A 23,641-nucleotide genomic window follows, 5' to 3' on the forward strand; every position below is an offset into this window, starting at 1 on the left:
TGCCAAAACTATAGTTTGTTAACAAGAATTTTGTGGAGTGGTTGAAAAATGGGTTTTAATGACTCCAACCTAAGTGTATGTAAACTTCCGACTTCAACTATATTTTATGATGTCCTTATGTACGTTCCCTTCCTCTCCTTAAGTAAGTTCCCTCCATCTCCTTATGTAGGTTCCCTTCATCTCCTTATGTAGGTTCGCTTAATCTCCTTATGTAGGTTCCCTCCATCTCCTTATGTAGGTTCGCTTCATCTCCTTAAGTACGTCCCCTTCATCTCCTTATGTAGGTTCACTTCATCTCCTTAAGTAAGTTCCCTCCATCTCCTTATGTAGGTTCACTTCATCTCCTTAAGTAAGTTCCCCTCATCTCCTTATGTAGGTTCCCTTCATCTCCTTATGTAGGTTCGCTTCATCTCCTTAAGTACGTCCCCTTCATCTCCTTATGTAGGTTCACTTCATCTCCTTAAGTAAGTTCCCTTCATCTCCTTATGTAGGTTCACTTCATCTCCTTAAGTAAGTTCCCCTCATCTCCTTATGTAGGTTCACTTCATCTCCTTAAGTAAGTTCCCCTCATCTCCTTATGTAGGTTCACTTCATCTCCTTAAGTAAGTTCCCTTCATCTCCTTATGTAGGTTCACTTCATCTCCTTAAGTAAGTTCCCCTCATCTCCTTATGTAGGTTCCCTTCATCTCCTTATGTAGGTTCACTTCATCTCCTTAAGTAAGTTCCCCTCATCTCCTTATGTAGGTTCACTTCATCTCCTTAAGTAAGTTCCCTTCATCTCCTTATGTAGGTTCCCTCCATCTCCTTATGTAGGTTCACTTCATCTCCTTAATTAAGTCCCCTTCATCTCCTTATGTAGGTTCACTTCATCTCCTTAAGTAAGTTCCCTCCATCTCCTTATGTAGGTTCACTTCATCTCCTTAAGTAAGTTCCCCTCATCTCCTTATGTAGGCACCTATCTTCTTATGTAGGTTCCCTTCATCTCCTTATGTAGGTTCACTTCATCTCCTTAAGTAAGTTCCCCTCATCTCCTTATGTAGGTTCACTTCATCTCCTTAAGTAAGTTCCCTCCATCTCCTTATGTAGGCACCTATCTTCTTATGTAGGTTCCCTTCATCTTCATCTCAACGTCAACTGTGAAGAGGCGACTCCGGGATGCTGGCCTTCTAGTCAGAGTTCATCTGTCCAGTGCCTGTGTTATTTTGCACATCTTAATATTTTATTTTTATTGGCCTGTCTGAGATATGGCTTTTTCTTTGCAACTCTGCCTAGAAGGCCAGCATCCTGGAGTCGACTCTTCACTGTTGACGTTGAGTTTGGTGTTTTGCGGGTACTATTTAATGAAGCTGCCAGTTGAGGACTTGTGAGGCGCCTGTTTCTCAAACTAGACACCCTAATGTACTTGTCCTCTTGCTCAGTTGTGCACCGGGGCCTCCCAATCCTCTTTCTATTCTGGTTAGAGTCAGTTTGCGCTATTCTGTGAAGGGGCTAGTACACAGCGTTGTACGAGATCTTCAGTTTCTTGGCAATTTCTCGCATGGAATAGCCTTAATTTCTCAGAACAATAATAGACTGACGAGTTTTAGAAGAAAGTTGTTTGTTTCAGGATCCTGTAATCGAACCCACAAATGCTGATGCTCCAGATACTCAACTAGTCTAAAGAAGGCCAGTTTTATTGCTTCTTAAATCAGAACAAGAGTTTTCAGCTGTGCTAACATAATTGCAAAAGGGTTTTCTAATGATCAATTAGCCTTTTAAAATGATCAACTTGGATTAGCTAACACAACATGCCATTGGAACACAGGAGTGATGGTTGCTGATAATGGGCCTCTGTAGATATTCCATTTTTATAAAATCGGTCATTTCCAGCTACAATAGTCATTTACAACATTAACCATGTCTACACTGTATTTCTGATCAATTTGATGTCGTTTTAATGGACAAGAAATGTGCTTTTCTTTCAAAAACAAGAACATTTCTCAGTGACCCCAAACTTCTGAACGGTAGTGTATGGTTAAGAATGTGTTATGAAGTCCTTATGCCCTCTCTGCCCTCTAGGTATTGGGCTTCAACACGCGCCAGAGGAAAGCCTTCCTAAACGCGGTGATGCGTTGGGGCATGCCCGCACAGGACGCCTTCTCCTGCCAGTGGCTGGTCAGAGACCTGAGGGGCAAGAGTGAGAAGGAGTTCAAGTGAGCGGAGTGGGACTGATATGGCATGGGGTCCTTATTGTTTGAGTCATAGGCAGGCTAAAGTATGAGCTTACACTGAGCTCTTCATGCTACAATGTTGCTGCCGATCTGTTCCCTCTCTGTCGTCTGTTCTCTTTCCCTCACTTATGTATCAATCTCTTCTCTTTCTCTTTTCCAGGGCGTATGTCTCCCTGTTCATGCGTCACCTGTGTGAGCCCGTGGCCGACGGTGCCGAGACGTTTGCCGACGGCGTGCCGAGGGAGGGCCTGTGTCGGCAGCCTGTGCTCACCCGCATCGGGGTCATGTCCCTGGTCAAGAAGAAGGTCAGGGGTCAAAGTGTATCTTAGAAACCACAATGCTAAGCTAACAGGCTAGCTACATTTCAACCAATTGCAATTGTCTGTTTTTTGGCGAAGCTTTAATTGATTCAGACCTGTCAGACCAAAATCAGTCCAGAATCAGACCAGAATCGTGTGAGGAAATACAGATATTTCACAGTTATTCAACTTCTTTCGTTTCCACTAAGACATTTTCCCAGGCTGTGACTTCCTTGTAACATAACGATAATAGACAGAAAATTAGGGTCAACATCTTTCCAAGGGAAAGGGACTGTTGGCTAGAATAGAATTAGAACAGAACAGAATAAAATACTTTATTGCTTGATTTTGTCACAATCCCCTTCCTCAGATCCAGGAGTTTGAGCACATCAATGGGCGGTGGAGTCTTCCAGAACTGAAGCCAGAGATGAAGCCAGAGGCCCTGAGACCAGAGGTCAGTGTGTCTTCTTCCTCCAGAGCCTCCTCCCCTGGAGGGACAATGAAGACCGCTACGCCCACCCCTGACCCCAGCTGTACCTCAGACAACACCCCCTGCACCTCAAAACCAGGTGGGTGAACAAAGACACTCGCGCAGCTCACAGGATGCCCAGCAGAGGGCACTCAAGTCTGACTGTGATAACTGTGTGGAAACAAAAGTAGGCTACATTCATCAATCTGACTCCATTATTATGAGGATAAATGCTACATGAAATGCGTGATACGCTACAGAATAACACAGAGTAAATGACCAATCACCAATAGGCTAAGACTTAACGTGGTTACATGCGTCTTCAGTTTAGAATAATTTCTGAGTGAATGCGCCTGTACACACATGGGGCTCGATGAAATATCGATGAAATAAACCAAGTCTAAATATATAGCATACTGCGTATACCAGGAGATTGTAATACTGGCACATTTTACTAGAGAAAACGCTGACATTGTATCCAGGGAAAAAACTTAAGTCACCCCCACCCTAAATAAACATGACTCAGCATTCTGTTGTTGAAAAACATAAGACATGACATCACACCCAGATATGAGTCAAATCAACTCAATTAAGTTTGAATGTCATGACCGGAGAACAGGAAAATGCCTGAAACCGGTCAAACCGGTCGCCCTGAAAATCCATCAATGCAGAATACATACAGTTGAAGTCGGAAGTTTACATACACTTCGGTTGGAGTCATTAAAACTAGTTTTTCAACCACTCCACAAATTTCTTCTTAAAAAACTATCGTTTTGGCAAGTCGTTTGGGACATTTACTTTGTGCATGACACAAGTCATTTTTCCAACAATTGTTAACAGACAGATTATTTCACTTATAATTTACTGTATCACAATTCCAGTGCGTCAGAAGTTTACATACACTAAGTTGACTGTGCCTTTAAACAGCTTGGAAAATTCCAGAAAATGATGTCATGGATTTACAAGCTTCTGATAGGCTAATTGACATAATTTGAGTCAATTGGAGGTGTACCTGTGGATGTATTTCAAGGCCTACCTTCAAACTCAGTGCCTCTTAGCTTGACATCATGGGAAAATCAAAAGAAATCAGTCAAGACCTGGTTCATCCTTGGAAGCAATTTCCAAACGCCTGAAGGTACCACGTTCATCTGTACAAACAATAGTACGCAAGTGTAAACACCATGGGACCACGCAGCCGTTATACCGCTCAGGAAGGAGACGCGTTCTGTCTCCTAGAGATGAACGTACTTTGGTGCGAAAAGTGCAAATGAAACAAAAATAGAACTGTTTGGCCATAATGACCATTGTTATGTTTGGAGGAAAAAGGGGGAGGCTTGCAAGCCAAAGAACACCATCCCAACTGTGAAGCACGGGGGTGGAAGCATCATATTGTGTGGGTGCTTTGCTGCAGGAGGGACTGGTGCACTTCACAAAATATATGGCATCATGATGAAGGAAAATTATCTGAAGACATCAGTCAGGAAGTTAAAGCTTGGTTGCAAATGGGTCTTCCAAATGGACAATGACCCCAAGCATATTTCCAAAGTTGTGGCAAAATGACTTAAGGACAACAAAGTCAAGGTATTGGAGTGGCCATCACAAAGCCCTGACCTCAATCCTATATAACATTTGTGGGCAGACATGAAAAAGCACGTGCGAGCAAGGAGGCCTACAAACCTGACTCAGTTACACCAGCTCTGTCAGGAGGAATGGGCCAAAATTCACCCAAATTATTGTGAGTAGCTTGTGGAAGGCTACCCGAAATGCTTGACCCATGTTAAAGTAATTTAAAGGCAATGCTACCAAATACTAATTGAGTGTATGTAAACTTCTGACCCACTGGGAATGATGAAAGAAATAAAAGCTGAAATAAATCATTCACTCTACTATTATTCTGACATTTCACATTCTTAAAATAAAGTGGTGATCCTAACTGACCAAAGACAGGGAATTTTTACTTGGACTAAATGTCAGGGATTGCGAAATACTGAGTTTAAATGTGTTTGTCTGAGGTGTACCTAAACTTCCGACTTCAACTGTACATTGCAATAAGTCATATCGAAATTAATGGATATGATGCATTTCTAATCTCTTGAAACAAACCCGAACACAACAATTGAAGTTGCACAAACACTCACAACATAAGGTCCAGTTTTAATCACTTTCCAGGAGACAAGTGGAATCTCCTGTAAGCCGCTGTCCTGTCGAGGGCTGGAGGTACGAGTTCAGGATGTTCCGTGCTCTTTGAAGTTCAAAGATGTGGCCATCTATCCAGACAATATCATAAATATCATAAATTGTGATTGAATCATCACGCTGTGCTCCTGTGCCAGCCAGCCACCAACGCGTCTGAATCACAGTCCAAGAAGGTCATCATCTCTCCCACTGTGTGTGTGTGTGTGTGTGTGTGTGTGTGTGTGTGTGTGTGTGTGTGTGTGTGTGTGTGTGTGTGTGTGTGTGTGTGTGTGTGTGTGTGTGTGTGTGTGTGTGTGTGTGTGTGTGTGTGTGTGTGTGTGTGTGTGTGTGTGTGTGTGTGTGTGTGTGTGTGTGTGTGTGTGTGTGAGTAAGTGTGCGAGTGAGTAAGAAATGATCCCCTTGCATGTGTGTTGTGTTCAGCTACCCCTGCTCCGTCGGACAAACTAGAGAAGAACGGGAAAGATGGAGAGAAGGAAGAGGAAGATGAGGAGCGTAAGGCCTCATCTGAGCCAGAGCAAGATGGCGAGAAGGAGAAGAACGAGGGGAAGGAGGAAGAGAGCAACAAGAGTGCAGACCCTGAAGTGGTGAGAGATTGAACGTTATTAATTACACGGTCTTAATAAATCTTTCTACCAATAACTGTCACTGAACATTTTGTCATGTCCCCAGACTCTAATCTCTACCAAAGAAGCACTACAAGAATTATCCCCTTGCACAAGAACAGACAAGGAGGAGAAGGGTACAAAAGAGGAGAAGGAGGGGAAAGAAACCAAGACGACAGACACCCTTCCGGCCCTAGTGGAGGAGAAGAAAGTTGAGGAGGAGAGTAAGGAGGAGGGGTCCTTCGGAGAAACAACTAAGCAAGGGTCGGAGGTCAAACATGAGAAACCAGGTAGTGTAACGCTCTCACCTGGAGAGAAGGTGGAGGAGAAAGAGAAGGACAACAACAAGGAAAAGGACATGGAGAAGAGTGAGGAGGCCCCTGTCCCCACAGAAGGGCCAGACAACATGGAAAGGATGGAGCGACAGCAACCCTCTGACGTGATGAAAGGTGAGTGACCTCACCTGTCCGTCCGTCCGTCTGTACATGTCAGTTAGTTAGTGACTCATTGACTAGTCACCGGTAGATAGGTATAGACTATTAGGTATAGTTCAATGGCATCCACTTATCTGAATGAACTGGCTTGTGTTTTTACTGCTCACAGAGGAAGTAAAAGGTGAAAAGGATGCTGGGAAAGAAGTGGCGAAGGAGGAGGTTGCCAAAGATGCCTTGCCAAAACCCCCCATCACCCCCCCCGACCGACGGCGCTTCATGTTCAACATCGCCGATGGGGGCTTCACGGGTAAATGAGCCCTATCATATGTCATGTCTGGTACTGTGTATTAGAGCGGACACAGCCCTAAGCCGTGATATATTGGCCATATATCACAAACCCCCGAGGTGCCTTGTTGTTATTATAAACTGGTTACCAACATAATTAGAGCACAACATTACCACAACAAAATCCAACCATGACACAGACAAGACTGTCAGGATTCAGGACATGCTTTTGTACTATTCAGTTAAGCAATAAGGCCCGAGGAGGTGTGGTATATGGCCAATATACCACGGCTAAGGACTGTTCTTATACCCGACCCAACGCGGAGTTCCTGGATACATCCCTTAGCCTTGCAATATTGGCCGTATATCACAACTCCCCGAGGTGCCTTACTGCTATTATAAACTGGTTACCAATGTAATTAGAGCAGTAAAAATACATGTTTTGTCATACCCGTGGTATGCGGTCTGATATACCATGGCTGTCAGCCAATCAGCATTCAGGGCTCGAACCACCCAGTTTAGAGGCAGAACTCACTGTGTCATGGGTTGTTTCAACATGAATTCAACGTTATACTGATGATCTCCCACAAAGAGCTCCACACACAGTGGTGGATCAAACTCAGCATCAGATGTTGTTTTAACATTGACACAGCGTTATGCTGTATCAAATCAAATCAAATTGTGTTGGTCACAGACACGTATTTAGCAGATGTTATTGCGGGTGTAGCAAAATGCTTGTATCATGGGTTGTTTTGACGTCAATGTTTTCAGCGTTATGCTGCTGTCCCTGTGCTGAGCAACATACACAGTGGCATAATACACTGAGTCCGTATCACTGTTTGTTATGACATTGACACAACGTTACGTGGATGCTATAACACTGATCCAACGTTATGCTGACGTTTCACCCTGCAGAGCTGCATACGCTGTGGCAGAACGAGGAGCGGGCCGCCATCTCCTCCGGGAAGATGAATGAGATCTGGCACCGGCGACACGACTTCTGGCTGCTGGCGGGAATTGTAGTGTATCCTTGACGGCGGTTGCCGCGGAGACCTTCTTGTCGTGTTTATTTATCTGTCATGCTGCGGCAGTGGCTTCGTGTGAAGTCCACCCGCCGGTGCATTTGTGTAGCAGAGAGGTATTAGATTGTATCTGCAGGAATCTACACATGAAATAGGGATTGGAACAGTCCATTCTGTTCTATTTGCATGACTTTGACTAGAATGCCAAATATCGAATCCAACCCTAGCCCTCCGACCACAAGAAACAATAAAGATCTGAAAGGATTCAGTAGGAATACACTTGATGAGAATAGCCCTATTCATAGAAGTTGTGTTAAAATTCTTATTACTACTGACAGACTAGGTATTGCTTTGGCTACTGGTGTATTGAGCTGTATGACCCTTGACCCCTGCGCGTCAGTCATGGGTACGCGAGGTGGCAGGACATCCAGAACGATCCCCAGTTTGCTATCGTCAACGAGCCCTTCAAGTCGCAGGCCAACAAGGGCAACTTCCTGGAGATGAAGAACAAGTTCCTGGCCCGCCGCTTCAAGGTGCGACACCACAGCATGTGACACAGCATGACATAGTATGACATGACATGACATAGGGTGAAAAAAACGTGACATGGCATAACAGTGTAGCATGGTATAACCTTCATAGCATAACTCGAAGGCCTGGAAACACTCTGGATCCAACACATCACATGACATACTATAACATTACCATAACATAACTACGACACAACCAAATCCAACCATGACACAGACAAGACTGTCAGGATTCAGGACATGCTTTTGTACTATTCAATTAAGAAATAAGGAGGTGTGGTATATGGCCAATATACCACGGCTAAGGGCTGTTCTTATACCCGACGCAACGCGGAGTTCCTGGATACATCCCTTAGCCTTGCGATATTGGCCGTATTTCACAACCAACCGAGGTGCCTTATTGCTATTATAAACTGGTTACCAACGTATTTAGAGCAGTAAAAATACATGTTTTGTCATACCCGTGGTATGCGGTCTGATATGCCATGGCTGTCAGCCAATCAGCATTCTGGGCTTGAACCACCCAGTTTATAATATCTAATAGAAAACATCTGTTTGAAGGATGTAAGAACAAGACAGACCCTATGAGAGACAGATATTGGGTTGACAGACCGGGTTGGTATTGCTGACCGGTGCATTTGTGAAATGACACTCATCCTGTTTTTGACGGCCTCACATGTTTCATACCCTGACCTCAACATCCGCATTCTCTCTCTCTCTCTCTCTCTCTCTCTCTCTCTCTCTCTCTCTCTCTCTCTCTCTCTCTCTCTCTCTCTCTCTCTCTCTCTCTCTCTCTCTCTCTCTCTCGTGCACGCGCGCTCTCTCACGCTGTCTCTTTCTCCTTTCTCTTTCCTCTCTGTCTCTCTTTCTCTCTGCGCCCGAATTGAGTAAAATCACAAATTATGGTGTTGACTAAATCACAGATGGCTAAAATAAAACTGTAAATATGAATATAATCTCTAGAATTTCTCCAAACATGTCACCTATCGTTTTCCTCCTCCTCTTCACCCCACACCCACCTACACGGTATCTCTCTCCTCTCTCTTCCCTTCTATCTCTAACATCTTCCTCATTACAGTTCAGATCAATGAAATCCAATAGAACTTTATTGCCATGAAGTGCAGTAGATACTGTAGATATACTGCATGTCAGAAAGCAGAAGAGTTTTATGATGGTCCGGCAGGGTAGGCTAGTGGTTAAAGCGTTGGACCAGTAACCGCTTGGTTGTTCGATCGAATAACGATGGTGACAAGTGTGCGCCATAACGAGCAGCCTGGTGACCTAGAGCCGGAGAGGGAGCAGACGTGACACTGACTCTCCTTGTCTCTCCCTTCTCCCCTCCCGCTCTCCCCCCAGTTATTAGAGCAGGCCCTGGTGATAGAGGAACAACTGAGACGGGCAGCCTACCTGAATATGACCCAGGACCCGGTCCACCCCGCCATGGCGTTGAACGCCCGTTATGCCGAGGTGGAGTGTCTGGCCGAGTCCCACCAACACCTCAGCAAGGAGTCCCTGGCCGGGAACAAACCGGCCAATGCCGTGCTGCATAAAGGTGAGGGGGAGTGTGGAAGGGGGTGGAGGGAGGATTGTGTGTGTGTGTGTGTGTGTGTGTGTTTGTGTGTGTGTGTGTGTCTGTCTGTCTGTACGCATTTATATCAGATAAAGAAACACAGGCCCCCCCCATGCTATATTTTTTCAAGGTTCTTTGACCTAAATCTGTCCAGTAAGCAACACAGAACTGTTGCTGCCAGAGGCGAACATTTCACAATGTCATCGTCAGGATAGAGTTACAATCTCAGAAGAGTTGGTATGTTTGTACTGTTAATTTGAAAGGACAACATACTTGGTACATTTTCAACTGTTAAATGATGTTGAAAAGGAATGTTCAATACTGGCGGACTGCAGAGTTTGAAGGCTTTGGTTCGAGTCCAGCACCAACCCACCGGATTCTCTGTGCACCGTGACTCACGTTCGCTATGTGTCCCACTTCTAGTGGATAATGTCCCCCAAACCCAGTGGAACTGAATAGTAGATGGTTGTTGGTCGACTTAATAATAGTAAATGAAGAGGTGCCTGTTAACTGGAAACTGACCGTTGTGTTGGTGTAATGGCAGTGCTGAACCAGTTGGAGGAGCTGCTGAGCGACATGAAGGCTGACGTGACACGGCTCCCCGCCACGCTGTCCCGGGTCCCGCCCATCGCCGCACGTCTGCAGATGTCAGAGAGGAGCATCCTCAGCAGGCTGGCCAGCAAGGGCACTGACACACACCCGCCCCCGGTGAGCACACAAGCGTACACACAAGCGTACACACACACACAATCCCACACTGGTTAAGTTTTTCTGGCTTCTGATGACTTGATTTAAGATCATCAAATGAACCATCTGTCCCCTCTCCCTCCAGACCATCCCTCCAGGACCCTACGCCACTCCTCAGAACTTTGGGCCCCCCTTCACCCCCACCCCCCTGGGAGTCTTACCCATGGGAGGAGCCAATTACAGCCAGATGCCTCCTGGATCCTTCGTATCAGGTCAGTGGCCCATACTGTACATATACCCATTCACTGAGAAGGGCTTTCCAAAACTACTGATGAAGGATTCACTGTTTATATCGGTTACGATTGACTTTAAGGGTGTCTACTCGGTAGCAGCTGCAATGTACTCTGAAATCGATCATGGACTGTCTGATATAGTCAACAATTCACTAGAAAACCTTCATCAGTGGTGCTTTGGAAGAAGAAGAAATGTGTGTGTGTGTGTGTGTGTGTGTGTGTGTGTGTGTGTGTGTGTGTGTGTGTGTGTGTGTGTGTGTGTGCGTGTGCGTGTGCGTGTGTACTCGATCCAAGTAGGTGGTCTGTACAGTCCAAACGGAGTAAACAGATCAATTTACACTTACACACACACACATTTCTTCTTCTTCCAAAGCACCACTGATGAAGATTTTCTAGTGAATTGTTGACTATATCAGACAGTCCATGCACGATTTCAGAGGACATTGCAGCTGCTACCAAGTAGACACCCTTAAAGTCAATCGTAACCGATATAAACCTGCCCCGCAATGGACGGCCCAAGAAGCCCTGAGGATGGAGGGATGGAGAAGTATGTCACGATATTTGTGTTGATGTAGACCTAATAAGGTACAGTTCAGAATGCATTGGCTTCTGGCTTTGGCAACTTGGACAGATGGGTCAAATCTGTTCCAGATATGCATGGGGAATGTAGCATCTTTATATGGTCATACATTTTGTAGTGAGACATAATGTAGTGAAATATTTGCAGCTGCTGCTATATATAAATCATTATGGTGAGGCTAGTGCTTCTGTGGAGTAATCATCATTTTTTCTCTCAAATGGCACGGTGAGATTACTCCATGTTTTATATCACCCTCCTAAGCACCGTTTATTGCAGAAAACAGAGTTGAGTACGTCTTACCCTCGTCTGTCGTGATATAACCTGCCAATGCGGGAGACACTTCGATCAGGGAGATCCACGTGATCCACTTCGTCTTCCTCTCTGTCGTCGTTGTTGTTGACAGATTGTTGCCACCTGAAGTAGTCAGGTTCACAGCCAATCACAATCTCTGATGTCACTTTGGGGCAGACCCCCCCCCAGAACTGGTATGATATCATTCTATTTCTGTGGTGAATCCTAACTTCCACCTAAATTGAACTTTCACTTTGTCATGCGTTGATGGCAATGAGAGATTTAAGAATTCAATGTAAGGTGCGAGTTAGGATTCTCTCCTTGATCTTTTCAACACGATCGTAGGAGGAATATTTGCAGATGTTTATTTTTTTCCTCCTAAAGGTTTATTGTACTCATCATTACAGTGATTTTTTAATTCAAATCTCCTAAACTCTCCACCTCAAAGGTTTGTTGGCTTATTATCCAGCTCCTTCACTCTTTCTTAGTCCTCTTCAACTGCCAATGATGGACTGTATTTTCCCTCCTTTAGTTTGGCTACAACAGATGTTGACCAGATACGTCTGCACTGGGGTGGGTTTGTGTTCCAAGACGTTTTGTAATGTAATAGAGAAATGTGGTGAAACCTGATACTCTCGACTGGTATTACCTTGTAATTGGCCTGACCCCGTGTGCTGTCCAGTCCAGTCCGCCTGTAGCGTGGGCACTGTCTGTATTCCAACGTCTTGATTTATGTCATTGCAGAGGGGCCCGTCTGTCAGAGACATAGTATTTTTGGGAGCTTTTTCTGAAAATCTCATTGCAGTGCAGTTTCGTACCGAGTTGCGGTGCCAAGATACAATTCAGTCTCCAGGGACTTTTGTACAAAGGTATTTTAAGAGGACACCAAACCACACAGAACTTACTTGTGTAAACTCCTTGTTGGGACTTGTAAACTAGATCTCTCTAAGAACGAACTGAATGTTGGGCTGTACGCTGGTGTTCAGAAATAGTCGCCAGATCGCGCGCCGTCTGTTCTCCGTGGGTGTTGAGTCTGAGTGGACCGTGCTGAGCTGAATGTTGCCTGAACGCACAGGCGAACCCGCTGAACTCTCTCTCTCTCTCTCTCTCTCTCTCTCTCTCTCTCTCTCTCTCTCTCTCTCTCTCCCTTCTCTCTCTCTCTCTCCCTTCTCTCTCTCTCTCTCCCTTCTCTCTCTCTCTCTCTCTCTCGCTCCCTTCTCTCTCTCTCTCTCTCTCTCTCTCTCTCTCTCTCTCTCTCTCTCTCTCTTCTCTCTCTCTCTCTCTCTCTCTCTCTCTCTCTCTCCTCTCTCTCTCTCTCTCTCTCTCTCTCTCTCTCTCTCTCTCTCTCTCTCTCTCTCTCTCTCTCTCTGGAGAGAGCAATACATATTTGGTACATGGGGTCGCCTTGGGGTTGTTGTCTTGGTTGTTGTTACTGACCCCTTTTTAGAGAGAAAGAAAAAAGGTAGAGGCAGATGAGGAGAGGAGAGATATGAGAGGGGGATAGAGAGAGGGCGAGGGAGGACAACTGTGACCTCATAATAACCTCCTAGTAACCTCAACAGTCTGTTAACCTCATCCTAGTCCTGAGTACGCAAAGCTGCTGCTGTCTCAAAGTAAACAATGTCTGTCTGCCCTGCTTCTTTTCTCATCAAAGAAGCAACTTTAAGCTACATTTGGTGAACTCCAAGCAATTACGCATGACATATTGGACTCTCATACCAGTCACTCTCTGTGCTTTTCAACAGTCCTGAATTGTGGGAACACAAACTTTCAACAACATTGAAAGTCCCCCAAAATGCATTGCCCTCTGGGAAGTATAACGGTGGTTGTCGTTGTTTCCATGACACCTTGAGGAAACCGACCCTCTCAGTAATGGAGCGTTGAGGGCCAGACAGAGTGTCTCTGCTACGGTACTGCCTGAACTGCCTGACTGTCACTCCTGTTGCCGTGCCGTTGCCGTGGCCACCCCTACCTCTCCCTCCCAGTCCCACCCAGTCTCTACAGCTCTGCCGCTTGTCTGCCCCCACAGAAGCCCCAGAAGCCCCGGGTGGCGGCGGCGCCGGCTTCCTGAAGACCAAGGAGCACAACATCATTCAGCGGCAGCGCGTGGTAGACCTGTGGAAGGACGGCAAGTCGGAGGGGTCCATAGGGCAGGAGCTGAGGATGCCTAAGTCCACAGTGCACAGCATCATTGTCAAGTATCGTCTCAGTAACACTGTGGATAACCTGCCCCGCAATGGACGGCCCAAGAAACCCTGAGGATGGGGGGATGGAGAGGCCCAAGAAACCCTGAGGATGGAGGGATGGAGAGGCCCAAGAAACCCTGAGGATGGAGGGATGGAGAAGTACAGAGAAACCCTGAGGATGGAGGGATGGAGAAGTACAGAGAAACCCTGAGGATGGAGAAGTACAGAGAAACTCTGAGGATGGAGAAGTACAGAGAAACCCTGAGGATGGAGGGATGGAGAAGTACAGAGAAACCCTGAGGATGGAGAAGTACAGAGAAACCCTGAGGATGGAGGGATGGAGAAGTACAGAGAAACCCTGAGGATGGAGAGATGGAGAAGTACAGAGAAACCCTGAGGATGGAGGGATGGAGAAGTACAGAGAAACCCTGAGGATGGAGGGATGGAGAAGTACAGAGAAGCTCTGAGGATGGAAAAGTACAGAGAAACTCTGAGGATGGAGGGATGGAGAAGTACAGAGAAACCCTGAGGATGGAGGGATGGAGAAGTACAGAGAAACCCTGAGGATGGAGGGATGGAGAAGTACAGAGAAACCCTGAGGATGGAGGGATGGAGAAGTACAGAGAAACCCTGAGGATGGAGGGATGGAGAAGTACAGAGAAACCCTGAGGATGGAGAAGTACAGAGAAACTCTGAGGATGGAGGGATGGAAAAGTACAGAGAAACTGAGGATGGAGGGATGGAGAAGTACAGAGAAACCCTGAGGATGGAGAAGTACAGAGAAACTCTGAGGATGGAGGGATGGAAAAGTACAGAGAAACCCTGAGGATGGAGGGATGGAGAAGTACAGAGAAACCCTGGGGATGGAGAAGTACAGAGAAACTCTGAGGATGGAGGGATGGAGAAGTACAGGGAAACTCTGAGGATGGAGGGATGGAGAAGTACAGGGAAACTCTGAGGATGGAGGGATGGAGAAGTACAGGGAAACTCTGAGGATGGAGGGATGGAGAAGTACAGGGAACCCCTTAGGATGGAGGGATGGAGAAGTACAGAGAAACCTTGAGGATGGAGGGATGGACAAGTACAGAGAAACTCTGAGGATGGAGGGATGGAGAAGTACAGAGAAACTGAGGATGGAGGGATGGAGAGGCCCAAGAAACCCTGAGGATGGAGGGATGGAGAGGCCCAAGAAACCCTGAGGATGGAGGGATGGAGAAGTACAGAGAAACTGAGGATGGAGGGATGGAGAAGTACAGAGAAACTGAGGATGGAGGGATGGAGAAGTACAGAGAAACTGAGGATGGAGGGATGGAGAGGCCCAAGAAACCCTGAGGATGGAGGGATGGAGAAGTACAGAGAAACTCAGAGAGAGAGAGAGAGAGAGAGAGAGAGAGAGAGAGAGAGAGAGAGAGAGAGAGAGAGAGAGAGAGAGAGAGAGAGAGAGAGAGAGAGAGAGAGAGAGAGAGAGAGAGAGAGAGAGAGAGAGAGAGAGAGAGAGAGAGAGAGAGAGAGAGAGAGAGAGAGAGAGAGAGAGAGAGAGAGAGAGAAAAAGGGGAGGAAAGAGGCCTGAAAGCTGAACCTGGAGGTGAAATGTCGTCAGAGAGGGAAAAAAACGAGAGTATGTTAATGTATTCAATAGAGAATGTAGGTCTGAGCAGCTGAAAGAACAAAAAATGCAAAGAAAGGGGAGATTTGCCCTTTTTCATCCCTCCTTCCCTGTGTCAGACAAATCTACTGTCCCGTTCTGCTCCCGACACCGGCCGCAACGTTTCCCTTCCGGAATCCTTCTTTATCCAATGGCAGAGTGAACGAGTCTGACCCCGCCCTCCTTTATTCTTCCTCAATCCCTCTCTCAGTCCTGCACACCTTCTCATCCCCCACTCCCTCTCTCTTTCTCTCTCACACACACTCACACTCCCAAACACCGCAGACCTCACACACAACATGACCGAAACCTATTAAGTCGACTTTCTCTTTCCATAGCCACCCTCCTCTGTTCAATACAAGACACTGGGATGCAAATGCAAGCCAAAGAGGGCCATCCTGGAGTCTCTCATTTCAACCAACAGAGCAGGAGAAATGAATGACTTCTAAGTATAACTCACTCCTTTCCCTGAACTCTGTCACCCCTCAGCATTCCACCCCCGACCAACCATAAAGGAGCTTAGATGTAGAGACAAAAACAACTTCCTGTTTTTATATTGTTGTCGTTGTAATGAACCAATCAGCATGAAGTGTTGAGAGGACAGTGCCCAATGGGAAGAGAGCTTGGTGTAGAGACATGTAATCTTTTTACTGTATTGACCAATCATACTTACTGTAGCACCTTTACAGTGCCTTGCGAAAGTATTCGGCCCCCTTGAACTTTGCGACCTTTTGCCACATTTCAGGCTTCAAACATAAAGATATAAAACTGTATTTTTTTGTGAAGAATCAACAAGTGGGACACAATCATGAAGTGGAACGACATTTATTGGATATTTCAAACTTTTTTAACAAATCAAAAACTGAAAAATTGGGCGTGCTAAATTATTCAGCCCCCTTAAGTTAATACTTTGTAGCGCCACCTTTTGCTGCGATTACAGCTGTAAGTCGCTTGGGGTATGTCTCTATCAGTTTTGCAGATCGAGAGACTGAATTTTTTTCCCATTCCTCCTTGGCAAAACAGCTAGAGTTCAGAGAGGTTGGATGGAGAGCATTTGTGAACAGCAGTTTTCAGTTCTTTCCACAGATTCTCGATTGGATTCAGGTCTGGACTTTGACTTGGCCATTCTAACACCTGGATATGTTTATTTTTGAACCATTCCATTGTAGATTTTGCTTTATGTTTTGGATCATTGTCTTGTTGGAAGACAAATCTCCGTCCCAGTCTCAGGTCTTTTGCAGACTCCATCAGGTTTTCTTCCAGAATGGTCCTGTATTTGGCTCCATCCATCTTCCCATCAATTTTAACTATCTTCCCTGTCCCTGCTGAAGAAAAGCAGGCCCAAACCATGATGCTGCCACCACCATGTTTGACAGTGGGGATGGTGTGTTCAGGGTGATGAGCTGTGTTGCTTTTACGCCAAACATAACGTTTTGCATTGTTGCCAAAAAGTTCAATTTTGGTTTCATCTGACCAGAGCACCTTCTTCCACATGTTTGGTGTGTCTCCCAGGTGGCTTGTGGCAAACTTTAAACAACACTTTTTATGGATATCTTTAAGAAATGTCTTTCTTCTTGCCACTCTTCCATAAGGGCCAGATTTGTGCAATATACGACTGATTGTTGTCCTATGGACAGAGTCTCCCACCTCAGCTGTAGATCTCTGCAGTTCATGCAGAGTGATCATGGGCCTCTTGGCTGCATCTCTGATCAGTCTTCTCCTTGTATGAGCTGAAAGTTTAGAGGGACGGCCAGGTCTTGGTAGATTTGCAGTGGTCTGATACTCCTTCCATTTCAATATTATCACTTGCACAGTGCTCCTTGGGATGTTTAAAGCTTGGGAAATCTTTTTGTATCCAAATCCGGCTTTAAACTTCTTCACAACAGTATCTCGGACCTGCCTGGTGTGTTCCTTGTTCTTCATGATGCTCTCTGCGCTTTTAACGGACCTCTGAGACTATCACAGTACAGGTGCATTTATACGGAGACTTGATTACACAGGTGGATTGTATTTATCATCATTAGTCATTTAGGTCAACATTGGATCATTCAGAGATCCTCACTGAACTTCTGGAGAGAGTTTGCTGCACTGAAAGTAAAGGGGCTGAATAATTTTGCACGCCCAATTTTTCAGTTTTTGATTTGTTAAAAAAGTTTGAAATATCCAATAAATGTCGTTCCACTTCATGATTGTGTCCCACTTGTTGTTGATTCTTCACAAAAAAATACAGTTTTATATCTTTATGTTTGAAGCCTGAAATGTGGCAAAAGGTCGCAAAGTTCAAGGGGGCCGAATACTTTCGCAAGGCACTGTATATGAGGTCACTTTATCATGATGGATGTAAGAAGGAAACAGGGTTCTTTGGCTGTCCCCAAAACAGAACCCCTTTTTGGTTTCAGGTAGAACCCTTTTGGGTTCCATGTAGAACCCTCTGCGGGAATCAAATCAAACCAAATCAAATTGTATTTGTCACATGCGCCCAATTCAACGGGTGTAGACCTTACAGGGACATGCTTACTAACAAGCCCTTAACCAACAATGCAATTTTAAAAGTAAAAAATAGATAAGTAAAAATAAATAAATAAATAAAACTAATTATAATTATAGAGCAGCAGTAAAATAACAGGCTATTGGGTTCTACATGGAACCCAAAATATATTTTACCTGGAACCAACAAGGATTCTTCAAAGGGTTCTCCTATGGGGACAGCCGAAGAACCCTTTTAGGTTCTAGATAGCACCTTTTGTTCAAACAGTGTCGTGGCATGAAGTGTGTCTGTGTGAAAAAGTTCTCATCTGGCGTTTCCTGTACCTCAAAGCACAAAGCGTGGCTCGACTTGTCCACCCAAATTCCTTCATGGAGCGACATTACAAAGAGATTAGGTTGGATCTGAAGAAGGGAAAGTGATATTGTAAAGGACATGCCTGTGCACAAACACAAATACACATACAGGGCCTTCTGACAGGATTCAGACCCCTTGACTTTTTCGACATTTTGTTATGTCACAGACTTATTCTAAAATGTATTAAATAGTTTTTTCCCCACGCATCAATCTACACACAATAACCCATGACAAAGCAAAAACAGGTTATTTGAATGTTTTGAAAATGTATTAAAAAAAAGAATACATATCACATTTACATAAGTATTCAATCCCTTTAATCGGTACTTTGTTGAAGCCCCTTTGTCAGCGATTACAGCATTGAGTCTTCTTGGGTATGACGTTACATGCTTCGCACACCTGTATTTGGGGAGTTTCTCCCATTCTTCTCTGTAGATCCTCTCCAGCTCTGTCAGGTTGGATGGGGAGCGTTTCCTCCAGACGAGACGCTTGGCATTCAGGCCAAAGAGTTCAATCTTGGTTACATCAGACCAGAGAATCTTGTTTCTCATGGTCTGAGAGTCCTTTAGGTGCCTTTTGGCAAACTAAAAGCGTGCTGTAATGTGCCTTTTACTGAGGAGTGGCTTCCGTCTGGCCACTCTACCATAAAGGCCTGATTGGTGGAGTGCTCCAGAGATGGCTGTCCTTCCGGGAAGGTTCTCCCATCTCCACAGAGGAACTCTAGAGCTCTGTCAGTGACCATCAGATTCTTGGTCACTTCCCTGACCATGGCCCCCCAATTGCTCAGTTTGGCCGGGCGGCCAGCTCTAGGAAGAGTCTTGGCGGTTCCAAACTTCTTACATTTAAGAATAATGGAGGCCCCTGTGTTCTTGGGGACCTTCAATGCTGCATAATTGTTTTGGTACCCTTCCCCAGATCTGTGCCTCGACACAATCCTGTCTCGGAGCTCTACGGACAATTCCTTCGACCTCATGGCTTGTTTTTGCTCTGATATGCACTGTCAACTGTGGGACCTTATATAGACAGGTGTGTGCCTTTCCAAATCATGTCCAATCAATTAAATTTACCACAGGTGGACTCCAATCAAGTTCTATAAAATTCTCAAGGATGATCAATGGAAACAGGATGCACCTGATCTCAATTTCAAGTCTCATAGCAAAGGGTCTGAATACTTACATAAATAAGGCATTTCTGTTTTTAGTTATACATTTGCAAACATTTCTAAAAACCTGTTTTTGCCTTGTCATTATGGGGTATTGTGTGTAGATTGCTGAAAAAACCCATATTTAATACATTTTAGAATAAGGCTGTAACGTAACAAAATGTGGAAAAAGCGAAGGGGTCTGAATAGTTTGAGAATGCACTGCATATGTGAATACACACACACACACACATACACATGAAAATGCATGGGCACACACACACACATGAAAATGAATGGGTATACACACACACAAATCAATACATCACATATCTCTGACAGTGTAATTGTGGATATTCTTGTATGTTATCCTAAGTGAAGCTGCAAGTCTCTCCTAGACTGCTCTCGTCCTAAATGGACAACTATAAATCCCTGTGAACTCCAAAACCTCTGCTGCCTGCGCTCGTTTGTGTTGCCAGGTCTTCTCCCCCTCCTCTGTTCATGGTTTTCATTTCTCTCTGAGGTGAATGATAGATGCACCAGCGCAGTGTCTGTTTAGACAAGCAGGACAGAACACTCTCTCGCCTTCTCTCCTTTCTCCCCCCCCTCTCTCGCTCTCTCTCATTTTATCTGATAGGCCAGAAACAGCCGCTTGAACAAAGGAAACACAGGTAGAACAGAATGAACAAGGGATTAGACTACACTCCCGAGGAGGGAGAGAGAGGAAAACGAGAGAGAAGGAGGGGGAGCGATAGGGGAGTGAAGTTGTGAAAGTGCTGGATTAGTGAAAATGCTGACTTTGGAGTCAGAGACAGAGACAGAAGGAGGAGAGAGAGAAAAAGAGAAAGGGGGAGGAGAGAGGGAGAGATATGTGTGGATGGGTTTCGAGGGAACTATATGATATGAAAGCCTTTATCTTGTACACCACAAGTGATCCATTAAATTCCCCTCACTCACATACTCATTCTCTCTCTCTACCTCCCTCTCTTTCTTCATCTCTTTTTCTTTTTTATTCTGTAAATCGTTACTTCTTTCTCTCCCTCTGTTTCCTTCTCTCTTCGACCCCCCCTCCCCCTCTTTCTCTTTCTCCAACTTTCCAGCTTTATTTGTATTACTCTTATCAGATTTGAACTCACACACACAGTCACACAGCTCTAAGTTAAGTAGTCCGTCTGCCTTCCTCCCCTTGCATTGGCCTCCACTGGGCCACATGCCATACGGTGTCCCTGTATTCCCCCCCTCAGTCTCTCTCCGGCTGGACGTACAGCAGCTACAGCCACAGCAGCGGTAGTTATCATTATCATCACACCCATTCCTCTCCTACAGTACACTATCAGTGCTTTGATCTAGACAGCGGGTGTTATGACAATGTATGCCTCTCCGGGGCCAGAGACCATTCCAGCCAAAGCGGACAGGCCTGAGTCTGTTTGTGATGGACCACCACCTCCAGGAGAGTTTAGCCTCCAGGAGTGAGTTTGAGGTCATCACTACCATCCGTTTAGAGCTGTGACAGTGAATCTAAAGGGAAATGGATGTATATCTTGTTGTAGGTTCCCTGCACAAACTAATGACAACCTGTGTGTGTGTGTGTGTGTGTGTGTGTGTGTGTGTGTGTGTGTGTGTGTGTGTGTGTGTGTGTGTGTGTGTGTGTGTGTGTGTGTGTGTGTGTGTGTGTGTGTGTGTGTGTGTGTGTGTGTGTGTGTGTGTGTGTGTGTGTGTGTGTGTGTGTGCGTGTGCGTGTGCGTGTGCGAGTACATGTGTGTTTGTTGTGGTGTCCCCGCAGTTAGCGTGTTGGATGGAGGTGAAGGGCCAGTAGCAGCAGACTTTATCTACCTCAGTGTAACAGATGCTAGTCTGCTCCAAGACACACGTGTTGGCTTGAGGCTACGGATCTACTTGGCAAGGTGGAAGCTTAAACGCGGTCCTTCCTCTGGATTTGTGGTGTTCCACTACCTATTGGTGTAGTGTGTGTGTGTGTATGCGTGTGTTTAGCAACTGTATTTGTAAGTGTATGCCAGCCCCATATTCCTCAAGCAGACCCCCATTAAATATTGACGATATAAGCTGTTTTTATGTTTGGTTTTGTTTTGTTATTCTTAACATTACATATACAGTTGAAGTCGTAAGTTTACATACACTTAGGTTGGAGTCATTAAAACTCATTTTTCAACCACTCCACAAATTTCTCGTCAACAAACTATAGTTTTGGCAAGTCGGTTAGGACATCTACTGTGTGCATGACACAAGTCATTTTTTTCAACAATTGTTTATAGACAGATTATTTCACTTATAATTCACTGTATCACAGTTCCAGTGGGTCAGACGTTTACATACACTAAGTTGACTGTGCCTTTAAACAGCTTGGAAAATTACAGAAAATGACGTCATGGCTTTAGAAGGTTCTGATAGGCTAATTGACATCGTTTGAGTCAATTGGAGGTGTACCTGTGGATGTATTTCAAGGCCTACCTTCAAACTCAGTGCCTCTTTGCTTGACATCATGGGAAAATCAAAAGAAATCAGCCAAGACCTCAGAACAAATATTGGAATCCTCCACAAGTCTGGTTCATCCTTGGAAGCAATTTCCAAATGCCTGAAGGTACCATGCCTGAAGACTCGTTCTGTCTCCTAGAGATGAACGTACTTTGGTGCCAAAAGTGTAAATCAATCCCAGAACAACAGCAAAGGACCTTGTGAAGATGCTGGAGGAAACAGGTACAAAAGTATCTACATCCACAGTAAAATGAGTCCTATATCGACATAACCTGAAAGGCTGCTCAGCAAGGAGGAAGCCACTGCTCCAAAACCGCCATAAAAAAGCCAGACTACGGTTTACAACTGCACATGGGGACAAAGATCGTACTTTTAGGAGAAATGTCCTCTGGTCTGATGAAACAAAAATAGAATTGTTTGGGCCATAATGATCATCGTTATGTTTGGAGGAAAAAGGGGAGGCTTGCATGCCGAAGAACACCATCCCAACCGTGAAGCATGGGGGTGGCAGCATCATGTTGTGGGGGTGCTTTGTTGCAGGAGGAACTGGTGCACTTCACAAAATAGATGACATCATGAGGACTGGAAATTATGTGGATATATTGAAGCAACATCTCAAGACATCAGTCAGGAAGTTAAAGCTTGGTCGCAAATGGGTCTTCCAAATGGACAATGACCGCAAGCATACGTCCAAAGTTGTGGCAAAATGGCTTGAGGACAACAGAGTCAAGGTATTGGAGTGGCCATCATAAAGCCCTGACCTCAATCCTATAGAACATTTGTGGGCAGAACTGAAAAAGCGTGTACGGGCAAGGAGGCCTACAAACCTGACTCAGTTACTCAGCTCTGTCAGGAGGAATGGGCCAAAATTCACCCAACTTTTTGTGGGAAGCTGGTGGAAGGCTACCCGAAACGTTTGACCCAAGTTAAACAATTTAAAGGCAATGCTACCAAATACTAATTGAGTGTATGTAAACTTCAGAACCACTGGGAATGTGATGAAAGAAATAAAAGCTGAAATAAATCATTCTCTCCACTATTATTCTGACATTTCACGTTCTTAAAACGTGTTCGGGATGATGCAAATTTTTGCAGCTTTTTGTAAAAAATTGCGCAACATTTCAAGTCCTGCTACTCATGCCAGCAATATAGTATATGCATATGATAAGTATGTGTGTATGGTAAACACTCTGAAGTCTCTAAAACTGGTTAAATCGTGTCTGTGGCTATAACAGAACCTGTTTAGGAGTAAAAATCCCAGGGAAAAATATTCATCCGCCAGTCAATGTATTGTCTAAGGCGACAGAAAAAAACGAGGATTCCATTACAATGCCTACAGCTTCCACACGATGTCGCCAGTACTGGCATTTTATGGCTGCTTTATCCTTGGTTAGATGACGTATAGGCACTTCCTGTCTTGGGGCTCACCGCAGGATGTTATGAAAGTGAAAACATGGAGGTTGATTTCAAGACTTGCTGCTATCGAATACAGATCGCCCCGTGATCAATTTGATAGATTATTAACGTTTATTAATACCTAAAGTTGGTTTAGAAAAGTAGTTTGAAGTGATTTGTAAAAGTTTATAGGCAACTTTTGTAATTTTAAAAAGGGACGTTGCGTCTTGTAAAGCGGAATTTTCCTGGATCACACCGGTCTTCATGAAATGACATTTTGGGTATACAATGACGGATTTAATCGGGAAAAATACCCAATTGTGATGTTTATGGGACATATAGGAGTGCCAACAGAGAAGCTCGTCAAAGGTAATTAATGTTTTATATTTTATTTCTGCGTTTTGTGTAGCGCCGGCTACCGCAAAATCTGTTGTTTAGGTGACGTTCAGGTATTTTGGGGGGTGCATGCTA

General features: G+C 44.9%; 1 protein-coding gene and 1 long non-coding RNA gene across 7 annotated transcripts in view; one reads left to right on the top strand and one right to left on the bottom strand.

Moving 5' to 3' along the window:
- Positions 1-23,641, top strand: part of LOC118369156 (chromodomain-helicase-DNA-binding protein 3-like) — a 367,421-nt gene that overhangs the window by 32,228 nt on the left and 311,552 nt on the right. For 3 of the 6 annotated variants that reach the window (XM_052497243.1, XM_052497245.1, XM_052497244.1), the window contains exons 28-39: positions 2,059-2,192; positions 2,371-2,515; positions 2,880-3,078; positions 5,595-5,758; positions 5,844-6,225; positions 6,380-6,517; positions 7,411-7,519; positions 7,918-8,050; positions 9,404-9,599; positions 10,162-10,325; positions 10,450-10,576; positions 13,498-17,488. In XM_052497243.1, coding sequence (XP_052353203.1) covers positions 2,059-2,192; positions 2,371-2,515; positions 2,880-3,078; positions 5,595-5,758; positions 5,844-6,225; positions 6,380-6,517; positions 7,411-7,519; positions 7,918-8,050; positions 9,404-9,599; positions 10,162-10,325; positions 10,450-10,576; positions 13,498-13,727 — 2,121 coding nt within the window. In that variant the 3' untranslated portion in view covers positions 13,728-17,488. Of the gene's footprint in view, positions 1-2,058; positions 2,193-2,370; positions 2,516-2,879; positions 3,079-5,594; positions 5,759-5,843; positions 6,226-6,379; positions 6,518-7,410; positions 7,520-7,917; positions 8,051-9,403; positions 9,600-10,161; positions 10,326-10,449; positions 10,577-13,497; positions 17,489-21,065; positions 21,350-23,641 lie in introns of those variants that run through there. The other 3 variants (XR_008093238.1, XM_052497246.1, XM_052497247.1) reach the window with 3 other exon arrangements.
- Positions 2,014-10,276, bottom strand: LOC127916054 (uncharacterized). The gene is made up of 3 exons (XR_008093241.1): positions 10,140-10,276; positions 2,267-2,500; positions 2,014-2,163 (listed from the first exon to the last, which is right to left on the bottom strand). It is a non-coding gene; the product is annotated as an uncharacterized LOC127916054 (long non-coding RNA).

Source organism: Oncorhynchus keta, chromosome 35, assembly GCF_023373465.1.
Source record: "Oncorhynchus keta strain PuntledgeMale-10-30-2019 chromosome 35, Oket_V2, whole genome shotgun sequence".
Classification (NCBI taxonomy): Eukaryota; Metazoa; Chordata; class Actinopteri; order Salmoniformes; family Salmonidae; genus Oncorhynchus; species Oncorhynchus keta.